This window comes from Urocampus carinirostris, chromosome 2, assembly GCF_059441175.1.
Source record: "Urocampus carinirostris isolate Australia breed hairy pipefish chromosome 2, RoL_Ucar_1.0, whole genome shotgun sequence".
Taxonomy (NCBI): domain Eukaryota; kingdom Metazoa; phylum Chordata; class Actinopteri; order Syngnathiformes; family Syngnathidae; genus Urocampus; species Urocampus carinirostris.
The window spans coordinates 60,537,463-60,553,617 of record NC_142350.1 but is presented as its reverse complement, the minus strand read 5'-3'; the positions used below and the strand labels follow the sequence as shown (position 1 = coordinate 60,553,617).

Genomic DNA, 16,155 nt, shown 5'->3' with positions numbered 1-16,155 from the left:
TCGTGCCAACACTACCTCATACGAATATAATGTTACTCAAGTCTTGTTCTTGCACATGTCGACTGCACTACGTTTAATGCTCAAATTGCACAATGTCTGACCATTTCCTTTTTTTGCACTATGATGTCTATGCTTGCACCAATGTATATGCGGACTATTTTTGCACCATGATGACTTTGCACCAAATGCAATATTGCACAACCGTTACGATACAACGTTATCACGACAACCCTGTATGTAACATCCCACATGCTGACATTGTTGTGTAAATACCATGTAAATTATAACTATAGCCTTATTCCCCTTGTTTTATAACATTATCTTCTCTGTTCCTTTATCTTCTTGCTCATACCCTCACTATGTGTAAAACTGGAGTGTCATGCCCAATTTCGTTGTCACAATATGTTAGCCCATTTGTAACAATGACAATAAAGGTATATTCTATTCTATTCTATTCTATTTTGGAAGTCAGTTTTCTCAGGATTTATCCAATTTCCTCATGTTGAGGTTTTGGAGTTTTTCCTTGTCCTCATGTCGGTTTTAGATCAGGGAATGGTGTAATAATAGTCTGTAGTTTGCAATGGTCTGTGGTCTGTGCAGCCCTTTGAGACTCTTTGTAATGAAGGGCATCACAAATGAACATGGCTTGACTTGACTACCTATAAATTTGAATTGAAATGATTGAGTTTTTCCTGGGCAGCACGGCGGACCAGTGGTTAGCGCGTGTGCGGCACAGTTCTGAGGTCATGAGATCGAACCTCCTGTGTGGAGTTTGCATGTTCTCCCCGTGCTTGTGTGGGTTTACTCCGGGCGCTCCGGTTTCTTCCTACCTTCTAAAAACATGCATGTCAGTTTAATTGGCCGGTTCAAATTGTCCCTAGGTGTGAATGAGCAAGCGAATTGTCTGTCCCAGTGTGCCCTGTGATTGGCTGGCAACCAGTTCAGGGTGTCCCCTGCCCACTGCCCAAAGATAGCTGGGGTGGGCTCCAGCACCCCACGACCCTACTGAGGATCAGCGGTACAGATAATGGATGGATGAGTTTTTCCTTGCCCTCATGTAGGTTTTAGATCAGGGGATGGTGTCATAATAGTCTGCGGTTTGCAATAATCTATGGTTTGTGAAGCCCTTTGAGACTCTTTGTGAATAAGGTCTATACAAATCAACATGACTTGACTTGAGTACAGGATTTTTTTTTTCTTTTTGGAGTATTTCTACCTGCAGGTGTCTGTTTTGTAAGCCAAGCATGAAAAAAAACCTCTGGTTCCTGGATAGAAAAGAGGGTATTAGTCAGCTCCTCTTTTCACTCTTTCAACATGATCCGGTGTATCCGTTTCTAAAAGCAATGCCGAGCAGCGATTGCTGCTCGAGGGCTGGCGCAGACCCGGTGGGGCGGAATTAAAAGATATTGTTTGAGGTTTTAAAGTGTGGGGGATCGTGCACACTAGCGGCAGATAGCTGAGGATTAAGTCTAATTCATCGGTTCGGAAGGGACGCCGCAAGATTTTTTCAGCGAGTGCCATTTGAATTCTGATTCTTTAATCTATCACATAGCACATTTGACACTTTCCCCGAATCGTTCCGAAATGCATTTATCTGTTTTTTTCCCCCCCCTCTTTACCGGCGTTATCTTTGCCCCGGATTGTTGACCTTAAGCTTTTAAAGCGTCTCTGGGATCGCCAGGCTCCTACAAAACTCCCCTTGCCCTCTTGACAGCATTTCAGGAAAAACACTTTTTCTTTCTCGGCTTCCACATCGGATGTGTTAAATCTTCCTCGCCACCGGCAGAGTCGTTTTACACTTTACACATTTTATGCGGTTTCGCTACGGTCTCCCTGAGCTGTACCTCGCAGTCACTAATCTCATTCAGATGTAAATGTCTGTGCAAGATTGGAATCAATCGACAGTACAATCCTGCTTTTTGTTGACGCTTTATTTCCCGTGTTGACTGAAAAAAAAAAAGGAATTAGTTACAGTTATTTCAGTTAAAAAGCAATTGTGTTACCCTTACTACGGACACCTAAAAGTAGACAGTTGATTTTTTGGAAACAACCGATCGGATCATCAAATTATCAGAGTCCATCCAATCGACAAAAAAATAAATTTAATTTAAAAGTAGATTAAAATAATAAACAAAAATTTAAATGCTTTAATAGTCAAGTCATGTGTATTTGTATAGCCCTTAAACACAAAGAGTATTGCAAACTATTATTGCAGACTATTATGACACCATCCCCTGATATTGTCAACATAAAATATAGGTTATTCATATGCTACAGAATAGAAGTGTGTTTTAAGCTTAGATTTAAACATTTCCACTGAGGTTGCAGATCGGTTCTCAGGGGGAAGACCATTCCACAGCACCGGGGCCCGAATGGAGAACGCTCTCGAACCTGCGGATCTCTTCTTGGCTCTTGGGATCACTAGTAGACCAGCGTTTTCAGACCGAAGGCTCCAGACCGGAACATAGGGGGGAAATTAAATCCAAAAGATATGAGGGAGCAAGTCCATGCATGATTTAGTATACTACCAACAGAACCTTAAAATCACATCTAAAGCTAACAGGGAGACAATGCAGATTAGCTAAAATCGGGGTAATGTGATCAAACTTTCTTGTATTAGTTAAAAGCCTAGCTGCAGCATTTTGTACCAGCTGAAGGCTCTTGATTTTGGACAATGGGAGACCGGAGAGTAGTGCATTACAGTAATCGAGACGGGAGGTAACAAACACATGAATTATAATCCCTGCATCCAACTGTTTGAAAGGACAGATCGGGGTCAAATATGACACCTTAACTTTTGACCGAGTCACTCTGGGTGGTATTACATTCGTCAATGTTCAGAGCAGTTTTTGAGAACAAGTCACAGCATTTAGATGGACCAATAACTAACATTTCGGTCTTTTCAGAGTTAAGGCGCAAGAAGTTGAGTGACATCCATTCTTTTATCTCAGTGAGGCAGGCCTCCAAATTTCCACAGTTTAGTGTGGAAGATTCCTCCATCGGAAGATATAGTAGAGTGTCATCTGCTTAGCAATGAAAACTGATAGTATACTTGTGAATAATATCACCTAATGGAAGCATGTAAATGCTGAAAAGAAGGGGGCCAAGTACTGAACCCTGCGGAACACCACAGGTAACACTAAAGCGCTCAGATGTCATTTGACCATATTTAACACAGTGCGTCCTATCTGACAGATAAACAATAAAATAAAAATATTATAAATCTAATAAATAAATTTAGCACATATAAAGCCTCTAATACTTATCTTAACAGGCTCTGCAAGCAGAACAACAAGCTAGCCCATGAACTCGAATAAAGGAGACATTGCATACTGTAGCTGGTGTTTTGCACACTTTTTTAGGGGAACATGCTTTTGATGTGAGGCCAGGGGTGCTCCTCCTCTTCAGTGTTTACATAGTTGGTATTGCTAAGCGACAACTTCGATCTGTTTTATCAGTAAACAACTTTCCTCCGCTAAAGTTGAATATGGTCACACGATGAGGCTGCTACGTTTGATTGGTTAAACATAGCAGAGCCTTAGCGGAGACAGACAGAAGCACACTTACGTGGATGGGATTTATTAAGTCACGAAGTAATGATTTCAATGTTGCCTAATGTAACGGGGTAAAAGTACTGTTTTTTTCCACAAAAATACTCCTACTAGTACAAAATTTCTCAAAACTTACTCAAGTAATTGTAACAGAGTAAATCTCCTCCGTTACTACCCACCTCTGCAGACACGTCTCTTTAAATTGACACTTTCCCAGGGTCCAAAGTCAACATTTTTGTCCCAGGTTGCTGTGTATTGTGGGTAGACCTAAGACAGGTGTCTGCACTGAAAGGCCCGACTGAAACCACATCACCGTTTTGATAGTTTGCTTTATTGTGGTCATGCGATGTTTAGAAGATTAAAAGTTAAATAACTGTTAATACAGACAATTAAACTGAATAAAACATGTATTTTTTGAGTCAGCAACTGTATATGGTTTCTTCAAGTGTTTATACCGCCCTTATTATTATTATTTTGTTTATTTATTCCTGATGGACTGATTTCTTTGTTCATTCTTCGTATGTTTGTTTATTTTTTGTCTAATTTTGCTGCCACAGTGGAGAGCATTGTATTATACGGCGTCATCGGGTGGTAGGTTGGGAACACGTCAGCAGACAGGAAAAACAGAGAGTAATCAAAACAGCCCAGAAGATCATCAGCTGCTCCCTGGCCAGTCTAGAGGACATTGACGTCCATTAACATTATAAAAGGCACTTTTCACCTCCGCCGTCACCTCTTTGACCTGTTTCCCTCCGGTAGGCGCTACAAGTCTTTCAAAACGAGGACAAACAGACTCAGAGACAGCTTCTTCCCCAGGGCCATCACCACCCTAAACAAGCGCACAAAAATGTGAAAGCATATCTTACGACGTATTTTTGTTTTCTTTTTGGTTTTTTTGCTGCTAAATGTTATCGCACAAAAAAGGTAAAATATATTGTGACTTATTTTAGGGTTTTGTTGATTTTTTTCAAAAACATAGCACTATTATTAATTCTTAGGCATGTCTCTAATGACTTGGTTGGATCCCTTAACCACTGGGGTTGTAGGGGCACCATTTCCAGTGGTGTGTCTTGGGCAAGTACAGCCTGTTAGCACCCATTCCTCTCCAGGCCAACTACGTTGTCAATATTTTCTTTTGGATTTTATCCTGATAGTCTTTAGTCTTTTTTTCCTATCTAAAGTTTTTATGTTTACATCATAGTCCCTTGTCTGATCTTGATGCATACAACGTTGATATCAATGACAATAAAGACTATTTATTTCAATTAAAAATAAAGATATTGGAGAACATTTGCATGTTTTTATCAGAGACATTTTTTGGGAAAAAAAAATAAAAATAAAATAAAAAACCCTCAATTAATTAAAAAAAAATGAATTGCACGAAGGTATCACCAAGGCCTAGATCAAATGTATAGAGGCCAGAAAAATAGCGGACAGAAAATCGTTCCTGCCATCTTGAAAAAGGACAATAGTGAAACCACTTTGTTCAAGAACGTCGGAGCGTTCAGACAAAGGTAATTAAGAGCAAAGTGAGAGGCGGACCGTCACGCTTATGAGGAAAGATAGAACTTGATGCCAAGGCCAGAGAAAAAATGTTGACAAGCAGTATCCGAAGGACAATATGCTTTGTTATGCCCTTGCAGGGTCTTTTGTGGAGCTGCCTCCTTCAAAGTGTCGGCGGCGTCTCCATCAATAAACATTTGGAGTTAGACAACGCTGCCAAGTGAAGGTTTCCACAAATTCACTTTATTTAATACAAAAAGTGTCCAAAATCTTGCACAATATAGAAAATCCAGGATGCGAGAATTTCGAAACGCTACTGCTGGAGTGATCAGTAGTCATCTTTTCCTAGTTAGCTTAAGTTGTGTGTTGTATTTTTAATCTCCTTTTTTGTGTGTGTTCCTGTAATCCTTGCCATAAGTTCTGGTAAAAGAGATGGAAAGGTGTTTTCTGAGAAAAAAAGGGATGAAACAAATGAGTGCTCCCTCACTCCTCCACCACCACACATAAACCTCCGTTAGCAGTCACCGACTTGCTCATTGTAAACTCATTATATTTCGTTAATATCATTTTAGTTATCTTATTACTGTATGATCAATTACTATTTAAATGTGTCTTAAGTGATCAGAAAGATGTGTTTATGTCACGGTTGCCATGGCACCCAATTGGCCCCGCCCGTGTGGCGCCAGCTGCGGCTCGTTGACAGATTGGCTTTCCCTCTATTTAAGTTCAGTGCTCTCATTCTTGCTTTGTTAGTCCGTCAACGAACCTCTGCGATGTTTGATATCAGTTTCCTGTTTCGTTCCCGTCTAGTTTGTCCGGTTTCATTGCGATATCCTGTTTTGATACCAATCCTGTCTTTCCCGTCCTGTCCGGTATCAACCCCACCTGTCCGATATCTGCTCGGGCAATTGGTATCGATCTCGTCGGCCTCTGGCTTCCTATGAATCCACGCCAGACTGCTGCCTAATGTGCATGACTCCCCATTTCCCATAAAACAAAAGGCTTGGCATTTGGGTTTTGATCCTTTACGGTTCTCGACAGCTTAATAGCTATTTAGAGTTAACTTGGATTATCTGGGAAGCTGGGAACGGATTAATCGCTTTTCAGTCATTTCTTATGGGGAGAATTTGTTCAGTATACAAGAAATTCAAGACACGACCTAGACCCAGGGACAGATTAATATCGTAACAGTATATTGATATCTGACAATTTCACTACAAATGACAGATATAAATGTTGTCCATTTTTGATGGGCCAAGTGAGATTAGGTCAACAGAATGTAAAAATGAATTGAAATTTTAATATGAGATCAAAAATATTAGTTAGGCCACAGATTGCCCCGGCACCGTTGTTTATTGGGTCATTTCAATAATATTTCTTTTTATTTAATTATACTCTGCTTCTAAGAATAATAATATTGTCCTAGAAAAGAAATTATTTTGTTCTAATTACTAGAAAAGCATGTTCAAAATTTGCAAAAAGATCTGTAATTTAGATCATTCTTTATCGTAAAAAAGACAATGTGTATTATTTAGCGCCCCTTATCTGTTAATTAATAAAAAAAAACAATATTGATTTGAATAATACGCAAGATTATATCAAGTATTGTATAAACATGCATTTTTAAAATACTCATAGGTCAAAAAATTATTATTTGCCTTAAATAACGTGATGCTCATCAAAAAGAAGCTGACATAATTGTCCACAATCTTGCTGCTACGGATAACCCCCAAAACCTTTTAAGAGGTTTGGCAAGGAAACGAGAAGAAACATCATGTTGTTTGGTCACTTTGAATCCCGGTAGTTTGTATTTTTTTGGGTGGTGTTAAGTACTCGTTTTCGGTAGCACTACATAAGACAGCAATACGGTCAAATATGGGTGTCTCTTTAATTCAGTTGTCCAAAACAGATTCCCTTTTTATTTTTATAATTATTTTATATATTACTGTCTTGCAGTATGCTAAATGTTTTTATACAATGCTAAACAAATAAATTTGATTTGATTTGATTTAGTGCAACCCAAAACGAGTCCAAGGAAGACTTCAAACTACGGAGACTGAAAGTGAGCAAAAAACACCCTTTTTCTTCCAGCCGTATTCAAAAAAAGACAAAAAGAAGGGAAAATATTTTTTCTAAAATGAATCAAAAATAGGGAAGAGGAAGTAAGAAAAAGGGGCAAAACAAGAAAACGGGAATAAAAAGGTGAAAAGAAAGTAAAAAGAAAAGAAAGGGACAAAAAAGGAGTAAAAGACACAAACAAACAAAAAAAATGCAATTTTCTCCCTTTATTCTATTAACTTTTCAGTTTTTTTTTTTTTTTTTCGTATGTATTTTCTATTTTTCTTTGTTTTTTTGTTATTTTTCCATTTTTCTCTTTTCTTTTTTCTTCCCCTTTTTCTTTTCTTATTTCTCTTTTCAAAAAGTAATAAGGTGTGCTTTGGTCACATTGAGTCTCCGTATTCTGTGTTCTTCCGTTGTGCTTTTAGCACTCGTTTGCAGTGGCACAACAAAATAAAGCGACTGTCCATTTAACTTTCATTTTAAGGGTGGGGGCTCAAACTATCATCCTGGGGGCTGCAATTTGATTCACCTGCTTTAATTAAACCATTGCTTTATTTGAAATATCTCAGTTTATTTGTATGTGTTAAGTAGAAGTAAACCTTTTTCTAGGAGGGCTTTGATCTTGCATGTTCCGACCAATGCTTATCATCAAGCTGGCAATATGGAGAAAATGCACTTTGAAATCTGCCAATTTTTATCACAGACACTTGCAACTGCTTTTATTAGATTGCAAGGGAGTCATACCAGAGAAAAAGGGTTACATATATCCCCACTCCCTTCACTGATTTATTCACACAACGCATTTCCGTTTTATTTCCCAGGAGCGGCGAACTCACCACGATAAGGTTCCACATGCGCGCTGCCTCGGCAACAATTGTGGAAACGCCGCTGCAGCCGGGCAGCAGCACGATCTTGATGGGCTCCGTGTAAAGAAGGTCGTACAGCAGCTTGGTGGATTCGCCCGGGTCGCACTGCAAAACATCAGAGAAAAATGTAGAAATGTACATAGAGTATTTCTTCACTACATGTTTCTCTAAAATCCATCTTTATACCGTGACTTAATAAACACAGCTCTGGGCATTGGCAAATGTAATATCACCCAGAGTGACTCAGTCAAAAATTTCAGTGTCATATTTGACCCCAATCTGTCCTTTCAAACACACGTTAAGAATATTACTAGAACAGCTTTTTCCTTTTTTGCAACATTGCTAAACTTCGCCCTGTGTTGTCCCAGTCTGATGCAGAGACTATAATTCACATGTTTGTTACCTCCCGTCTTGAATATTGTAATGTACTACTCTCAGGTCTCCCCAAGTCCAAAATCAAGAGCCTACAGCTGGTACAAAATGCCGCAGCGAGGCTTTTAACTAAGACAAGACAGTTTGATCACAGTACCTCGATTTTAGCTAACCTGCATTGGCTCCCTGTTAGATTAAGATGTGATTTTAAGGTTCTGTTGGTAGTATACAAAATCATGCATGGATTTGCTCCCTCATATATTTCAGATTTAATGTCCCCCTGTGTCCCTGTCTCGAGCCTTCGCTCTGAAAATGATGGTCTACTAGTGATCCCAAGAGCCAAGAGGAAATCCAAAGGTCCAAAGGTTTCTTCAGTTTCCTCATGTTGAAGTTTTTGAGTTTTTCCTTGCCCTCATGTAGTTTTTAGATCAGGGGATAGTGTAATGATACTCTGTAGTAATCTGTAACCTGTGGTCTGTGAAGCCCTTTGAGACTCCCTGTGATTAAAGGCATCGCAAATAAACATGACTTGACTTAAAATAAATATGCAATTTTCTTGCTACAGGATTAATGCAACACCAAAATTTGCCAATTATCAATTGAAAAAAATGGATTTACTAAGGAAAAAAATAAAGATTTGAACCATAAAATTGCTTTTTCATTGGAAAGATTTAAATGATCAGACAAAATTGTAATTTTTTTGTACATAAAGATACGCATTGAACTGTTTTTAATTGGGGAGGTTATCTGGTAATAACCTATTTACAGTATTGGCAAGCACAGGAAGGCTGCGGTAGCTGGACTTGAACCCTGAACCTCCCCACGAAGGGGCTGCGCGCTAACCACCCAACAGCCGTGCTGGCTAGGTAAGGCTCATGTTATGTTAAATAAATGCAAGCGTCTCAACTTATGAGCATTAAAAAAAAAAACGCATATATATGATAGTTCATGTATTTTTTTTTAACACCATTAGTTATGTCACGGTTGCCATGGTGCCCAATTGGCCCCGCCCGTGTGGTGCCAGCTGCGGCTCATTAACCGATTGACTTTCCGTCTTTTTAAGCTCAGTGCTCTCATTTTTCCTTTGTCAGTCCGTCAACGAACTTCTGCCCCGCAAGACGTGGGTTTCGACTCGGCCCTGTTCCTGTTGGTATTTCCTGCCCGGTATTGTTTCCGTTTATTTTGTCCTGTTGAATTTCGGTTTCCAGTTTTGTTTCCGTCCATTTTTTTCCCGTTTATTATTTTCTCCAGTCTTCGTTCCCGTCAATATCCTGATTCATTATCTATCCCGTCTGTCCCGTCCTGTCTGGTATTGACCCCATCTGTCCGATATAAACTCGGGCAAATGGAATTGATCTCGTCGGTCGGTCTGGCTTTCTGTCTTTCCACGCCAGACCGCTGCCTAACGTGCATGACTCCCCATTTCCTGTGAATTAACAGGCGTGAGTGAGAACGTCACGCGTTTGGGTCCTGATCCTGTTCTGGTTCATGACAAAGTTATAATAATTCGCAAAGTCCCTTTCAATTGATTATTTTCTAATGAATTCCAACAGTTTCACATGCTATGAACTATTCAACTGATCCTATTTCATATCAAATTTCCATTTATCCTCTATGGACAGCGACTGGTGCTGAAATGTTCCTAAAGGGTTTGGGGATTGTGCTATAGGCACAGGTAAAATATGAATACAAACAATTCTAAAAATTCTCAGCACAGGTGTCAATTACTGGTGGAAGTTGCCCTTATTTTTTGTTCGATGTGGTTTCAGTGCAAGTGGCATACAGGCAGGAGTGATGGGCGGCTTGCCGCCTGCGAAAGTCACGCCTAAACCTTTTGGACGCGTGAGATGATTCGTCCGCAAACACAATAGAAAGTCTCCTGACGGGTGTCACAAACAATCAGCCGGCTGTGACGGGGGACCCTAATTCAGGACGCTTGTCTCGCCGCGCGTCGTCCTTTGTCTCGTTCGAGTTAATGAGTGCAAACACTTGACGCGAGAGACCTTAAAACAATCAAAACAAATTTGAGGCCCAACTTGTAATTGTGTGACTTTTGCCTGAGGCAGGAAAGCAAACCAAAATGCCAGGAGTGCATGACAAAAAAGAAGAACCTGCCTAATATATACTATTGCAAGAAACTGTGGATAACTAAAGAAATAAACAGTAAATAAATAACTTAGCCTATTCATCCTGAAATGACCTTAAAAACTGTCATAACCAGAACAGATACAGGACCCAATCGCGTGAGGTTCTCACACAAACCTTTATTTTACAGGAAATGGGGAATCATGCACGTTAGGTATGTAACATCCTACATGCCGACATTTCTTGTGTAAATATTGTGTAAATTATATCTATAACCTTGTCCTCCTTGTTTTATAACCTTATCTTCTCTGTTCCTTTATCTTCTTGGCTTTTTTACCTCACTGTGAATGTGTGAACTTGGAGTGTCATGTCCAATTTCGTTGTCACAATATGTTAACCCATTTTGTAACAATGACAATAAAGGTATATTCTATTCTATTCTATTCTAGGTAGCCGGTCTGGCGTGGAAAGACCAGAAGCCAGAGACCGACAAGACCGATTCTAATTGCCTGAGTTAATATCGGACGGATGGGGTCGATACCGGACAGGAAAGAACAGACAGGATAGATGACGGATTAGGATATCGAAAATTAACAGGAGAAACTAGATGGGAACAAAAACTGGAGAAAATAATAAACAGGACAAAAACAGACGGAAACTAAACTGGAACCCGAAGTTAAACAGGACGACAATAAACGGGAACAATACTGGACTGGAGATATCACAGGAAAACAGGACCGAGTCAGAACCCACGTCCTGAGGGGCAGAAGTTCGTTTGACGGGCTGACACTCAAGCAAGAGAGCGCTGAGCTTTATCTAAACCGAAAGTCAATTTCTCAATGAGCCGCAGCTGGCACCACATGGGTGGGGCCAATTGGGCACCATGGCAACCGTGACACACACGGGCAGGGCCAATTGAGCACCACGGCTACCGTGAAACACACGGGCTCGGCCAACTGGCCGCCATGGCAACCATGACAAAAACCTCTATATTACATGTTTTTGCTACATACAAGTCAAGTCAAGTCAAGTCATTTTTATTTGTATAGCCCTTAATCACAATTAGTCTCTAAGGGCTTCACAAGTTATTACATATAAGAAGATTAGGTTACTCGTATGCTATAGAGTAGAAGTGAGTTTTAAGCCTAGATTTAAACATTTCCACCGAGGTTGCAGATCGGATATCAGGGGGAAGAGCATTCCACAACACCGGTGCCCGGATGGAGAACGCTCTCGAACCAGCGGAACACTTCTTGGCTCTTGGGATCACCAGGAGACCGGCGCTCTCGGAACGAAGGCTTCGGGCCGGGACATAAGGGCAGATCAGATCTGAAAGATACGAGGGGGAAAGTCCATGTATGATTTTGTATAGTAGTAGGAGAACCTTAAAATCGCATCTTAGGCTAACAGGGAGCCAATGCAGGTTAGCCAAAATTGGGGTGATGTGATCACAAATATTTCACAAAGTTGTAATCCATAACAATAAATTTTAATTCTAAAAGAAAGAGCCGAGGGAAAAATAAAACATTGTTCTCATTTGACTGATGTTAAAAGTGCTAATCACCCAAATCAGTTAAAAAGAGCCTGATAATAATAGGCTTAAATTCCTGACTACAGAGCGCACCTGATTAAAAGCCGCATGCTCAAATTTAAAAAAGAAACACTGTTTTTGTACAAGACACATTTTAAACTGCAAGTAAAATGAACTCATTCACGTCCATTTTTAAAAAAATAGCACGACTACCCTAAAATATACGTTTGTATCAGAACTAGAGGTAAGAACGGGCCTAAAACATCCAGCCAACCCCGACCTGGGCCCACAGGTAATGAAGTCTGACCCAGCCCGACCAATTAACTTGATCTAAGGGATACAGCCATAAGAACATCCAAGTTTTTATATCTCATTTGTAAGGGTTCTCCCTCTTTTCTTTTTTTATTATCCACCAGACACTCTTCTTTGTTTCTTTTTTTTATATGTCGCCCGGTGGAGGATCAGCACCAAGGATTGAGTGCCCCTCTTGCGCGGTGCTGAGTGCGCTGCCAAGCATATCCTCCACCGCGCAACACCAAGGAAAAGAAACAAATAACAATGACGGGTGGATAGTAAAAAAATCAACAAGAGGGAAGCCCCGCCCGGCCTGGCCCAAACCTGAATGTAATGATTGACATTTAAACACCAAAATTCGGGTTTGGCTTAGGCTTAAGAGTTTACCTCTGATCAGAACACACAGGGCCGACCATCTGCCTCACGAAAAAAAAGAAGAAACCCTATCAGAATGTAAGCCTTATTATTTAAAATGTCGAAAAGAAGTAGGCGTGTTCCGTATTCCAGAATTTACAATTAAGCGTTATGTGGGCAAAGCTTTAAAAGGGACAGTATGTAATATTTAGTGCCTCCTTGTGGTTAAAAAACACTAAAATAAAACAATATTGATTGAATTAAAAAGCAAAAATACATGAACTATTATAAAAAGATAATTTTCTATAAATACTTGTTCGTGGAGGAATTTGCATTTAATTTAGATAACATGGCGCTCACCAAGAGGGAACCATCTTGCTGCTATGTACGCAAAAACTAAAAACCGTTTAAAAAGATTGGCAAAAAAAATTGTATTCTTATATGTGATTTGCAACACTCGTTTTCGATTACGCTACAGAATACACATCAAGTGGTCAAATAATACACAATATCCCTTTAAAACTGTGTTGCTTTCAGATGCATTAGTGAAATTTCACTAATGTTATTACTAAAAGAGCTGAAACTAAAATCAGAACTGAAAGACGGATGAAGAAAAGAATATCTGGAAGACAAGTTACACATTACAGCGACATCTGGTCCTCAAGCAATACACACTGTCCCTTTATCTTTCATTTGAAGGCATGGGCCTTACGCAATCAGGGCTGCAATTGCCCCCTGGCCCACTAGTTTGAGACCTCTGCACTACAAGTGACATATAGTGGTTAAATCATACGTGTCCTGTTAAATCAAATTATAATTATTTAGGAGGGCAGGACCTGATATATACATCCATTCATTATCTGCACCGCTTATCCTCAGTAGGGTCGCGGGGTGCTGGAGCCCACAAGGAGAAACAATTAGCTCACTCATTCACACCTAGGGACAATTTGGATCGCCCAATTAACCTGAGATGCATGTTTTTGGAATTTGGGAGAAAACCGTAGTGCCCAGAGGAAACCCACACAAGCACGGGGAGAACATGCAAACTCAGGTTCAATCTCATGACCTCAGAACTGTGCCGCACGCGAGCTAACCACTGCGCCGCCGTGCTGCCCCCTGATATATCCATCCATCCATCCATCCATTATCTGCACCGCTTATCCTCAGTAGGGTCGCGGGGGTGCTGGAGCCCACAGGGAGAAACAATTCACTCGCTCATTCACACCTAGGGACAATTTGGACCGCCCAATTAACCTGACATGCATGTTTTTGGAATGTGCGGGGAAACAGGAGTGCCCGGAGGAAACCCACGCAAGCATGGGGAGAACATGCAAACTCCACACAGGAGGTTCGATCTCATGACCTCAGAACTGTGCCGCACACGAGCTAACCACTGCGCTGCCGTGCTGCCCCCTGATATATCCATCCATTCATCCATCATCTGCACCGCTTATCCTCAGTAGGGTCGCGGGTGTGCTGGAGCCCATCCCAGCTATCTCCGGGCAGTGGGCAGGGGACACCCTGAACTGGTTGCTAGCCAGTCGCAGAGACAGACAACTCACTCGCTCATTCACACCTAGGGACAATTTGGACCGGCCAATTGACTTGACATGCATGTTTTTGGAATGTGGGAGGAAACCTGATGTCCTGGAAGAAACCCACGCAAGCACTGGGAGAACATGCAAACTCCGCACAGGAAGTGTGGTGGCTGGATTTGAACCCATGACCTCAGAACTGTGCCGCACACGAGCTAACCACTGCTCCGCCGTGCTGCCCCCTGATATATCCATTAAAACATATTTTGCCTGTTAAATACCTTTGGATTATTCCTTGTGCTTTTTAGCACTCGTTTTCAGTGACTGTTTATGGCAAAAATCAGCAACATCTACTGGCTAATAATACACACTGAAAACAACCTTGGGTTCTTGTTTGTGCACCAAGAAGGGTTTAGTTTCTGATCACATTTCCCATTTGGACCCTCCGAGTCGACTTCCCAATAGGACAAATAAAATATTTAGTAACGCAGTTTGCACATTTTTATATATTTTCTGCATAAATATGATTTACCTTGAAGTTTCTCAGTGCCAATAAAAAATGATAGACTCCCTGATGCTATGAAAAAGGCACCGTTAAACTAAGTAGATAAATCAATTTTTCATCAGCACGGTCACGAAAGTATGAATTAAATGTCGAAACGTTGCTTTAGTGTGGCTTGAATTATTCATCAAATATCTCCTTCTTGGTATATATTGGAGCTTCAGTTTTAACAGAAAGCATAAACAAGCCTAGAAATTCTTCCAAAATGGCCGCTTCAGATAAAATGGCCGACTTCCCTTTCAATTTAAAAAATAATTCTGATTTAATTCAACATTGCATCATTTCCAACAAAATCTGCATGTAATAGCTAAACAACAAGATAGATAGATAGATAGATAGATAGAGAGAGAGAGATAGATAGATAGATAGATAGATAGATAGATAGATAGATAGATAGATACTTTATTCATCCCCGTCGGGAAATTCACACTTCCAGCAGTATCCTTGCGTTGAAAATAAAACAATAATAAAGTTAAAGGAATATAATACATAAATACCCAATGTAACGTGTTGTTATTGAGTATTTAATTGGTGCTACATAAAATACACACTGTAATAAAAATAGGGTAATATGCAATGTGGGGGTGTGGTTTAATGTGGGCTTTTACTCCCCCCGGGTGGAGTTAAAGAGCCTCATGGCATGGGGAAGAAATGATCTCATACTGTCCAATACAAAAAAATACAACAATACAAAGCCATCAAGTTCAAGGGAACAGAAAGTGCTGTAGGTGAATGGTGGGAATGGTGTAAAGGTAGTCTGTAGTAATTAATATAATATACAGTTCATTAATTTGTCTTACTTGAGGTATGGTACAAAGATTTGGGGGAATACATAAGTATTTGACCACCCTGCTATTTTTCTATTTTCCCCACATAAAAATCATGGAGGGTCTGAAATTTTCATCAGAAACGCATGCCCACTGCGAAAGATAAACTAAAAAGAAAAATCTAGAAATCACAATGCATGATTTTTTAACGATTTTTTTTGTGAGGTACAGCGGCAAATAAATATTTGAACACCTGAGAAGATGATTGTTAATATTTGGTACAGTAGCCTTTGTTTGCTATACAGAGGTCAAATGTCTTTCACCGGGTTTGCACACACTGCAGGATGGATCTTGGCCCACTACTCCACACAGATATTCTCTCGATCAGTCAAGTTTCTGGATTTGAGCTCCCTCCAAAGATTTTCGATTGGGTTCAGGTCTGCAGACTGGCTGGGCCATGGTAGAACCTAGATATGCTTCTTACGGAGCCAATCCTTGCTTTTTCTGGCTGTGTGCTTCGGGTCGTTGTTGTGTTGGAAGACCCAGCCACGACCCATCTTCAATGCTCTGACTGGGGAAAGGAGGTTCTTCGCAAAAATCTCACAATATACGGTCCCAGTCATCCTCTCTTTAATGCAGTGCACTTGTCCTGTTCCATGTGCAGAAAAACACCC

At 40.4% G+C, this 16,155-nt stretch overlaps 1 protein-coding gene across 1 annotated transcript in view; it reads right to left on the bottom strand.

Moving 5' to 3' along the window:
• LOC148372804 (gamma-aminobutyric acid type B receptor subunit 1-like) overlaps positions 1 to 16,155 on the bottom strand; it is a 211,921-nt gene that overhangs the window by 100,315 nt on the left and 95,451 nt on the right. Inside the window, exon 8 of the mRNA XM_088327382.1 lies at positions 7,952 to 8,086. Within this exon, the coding sequence (XP_088183508.1) occupies positions 7,952 to 8,086 (135 nt within the window). The remainder of the gene's footprint in view (positions 1 to 7,951; positions 8,087 to 16,155) is intronic.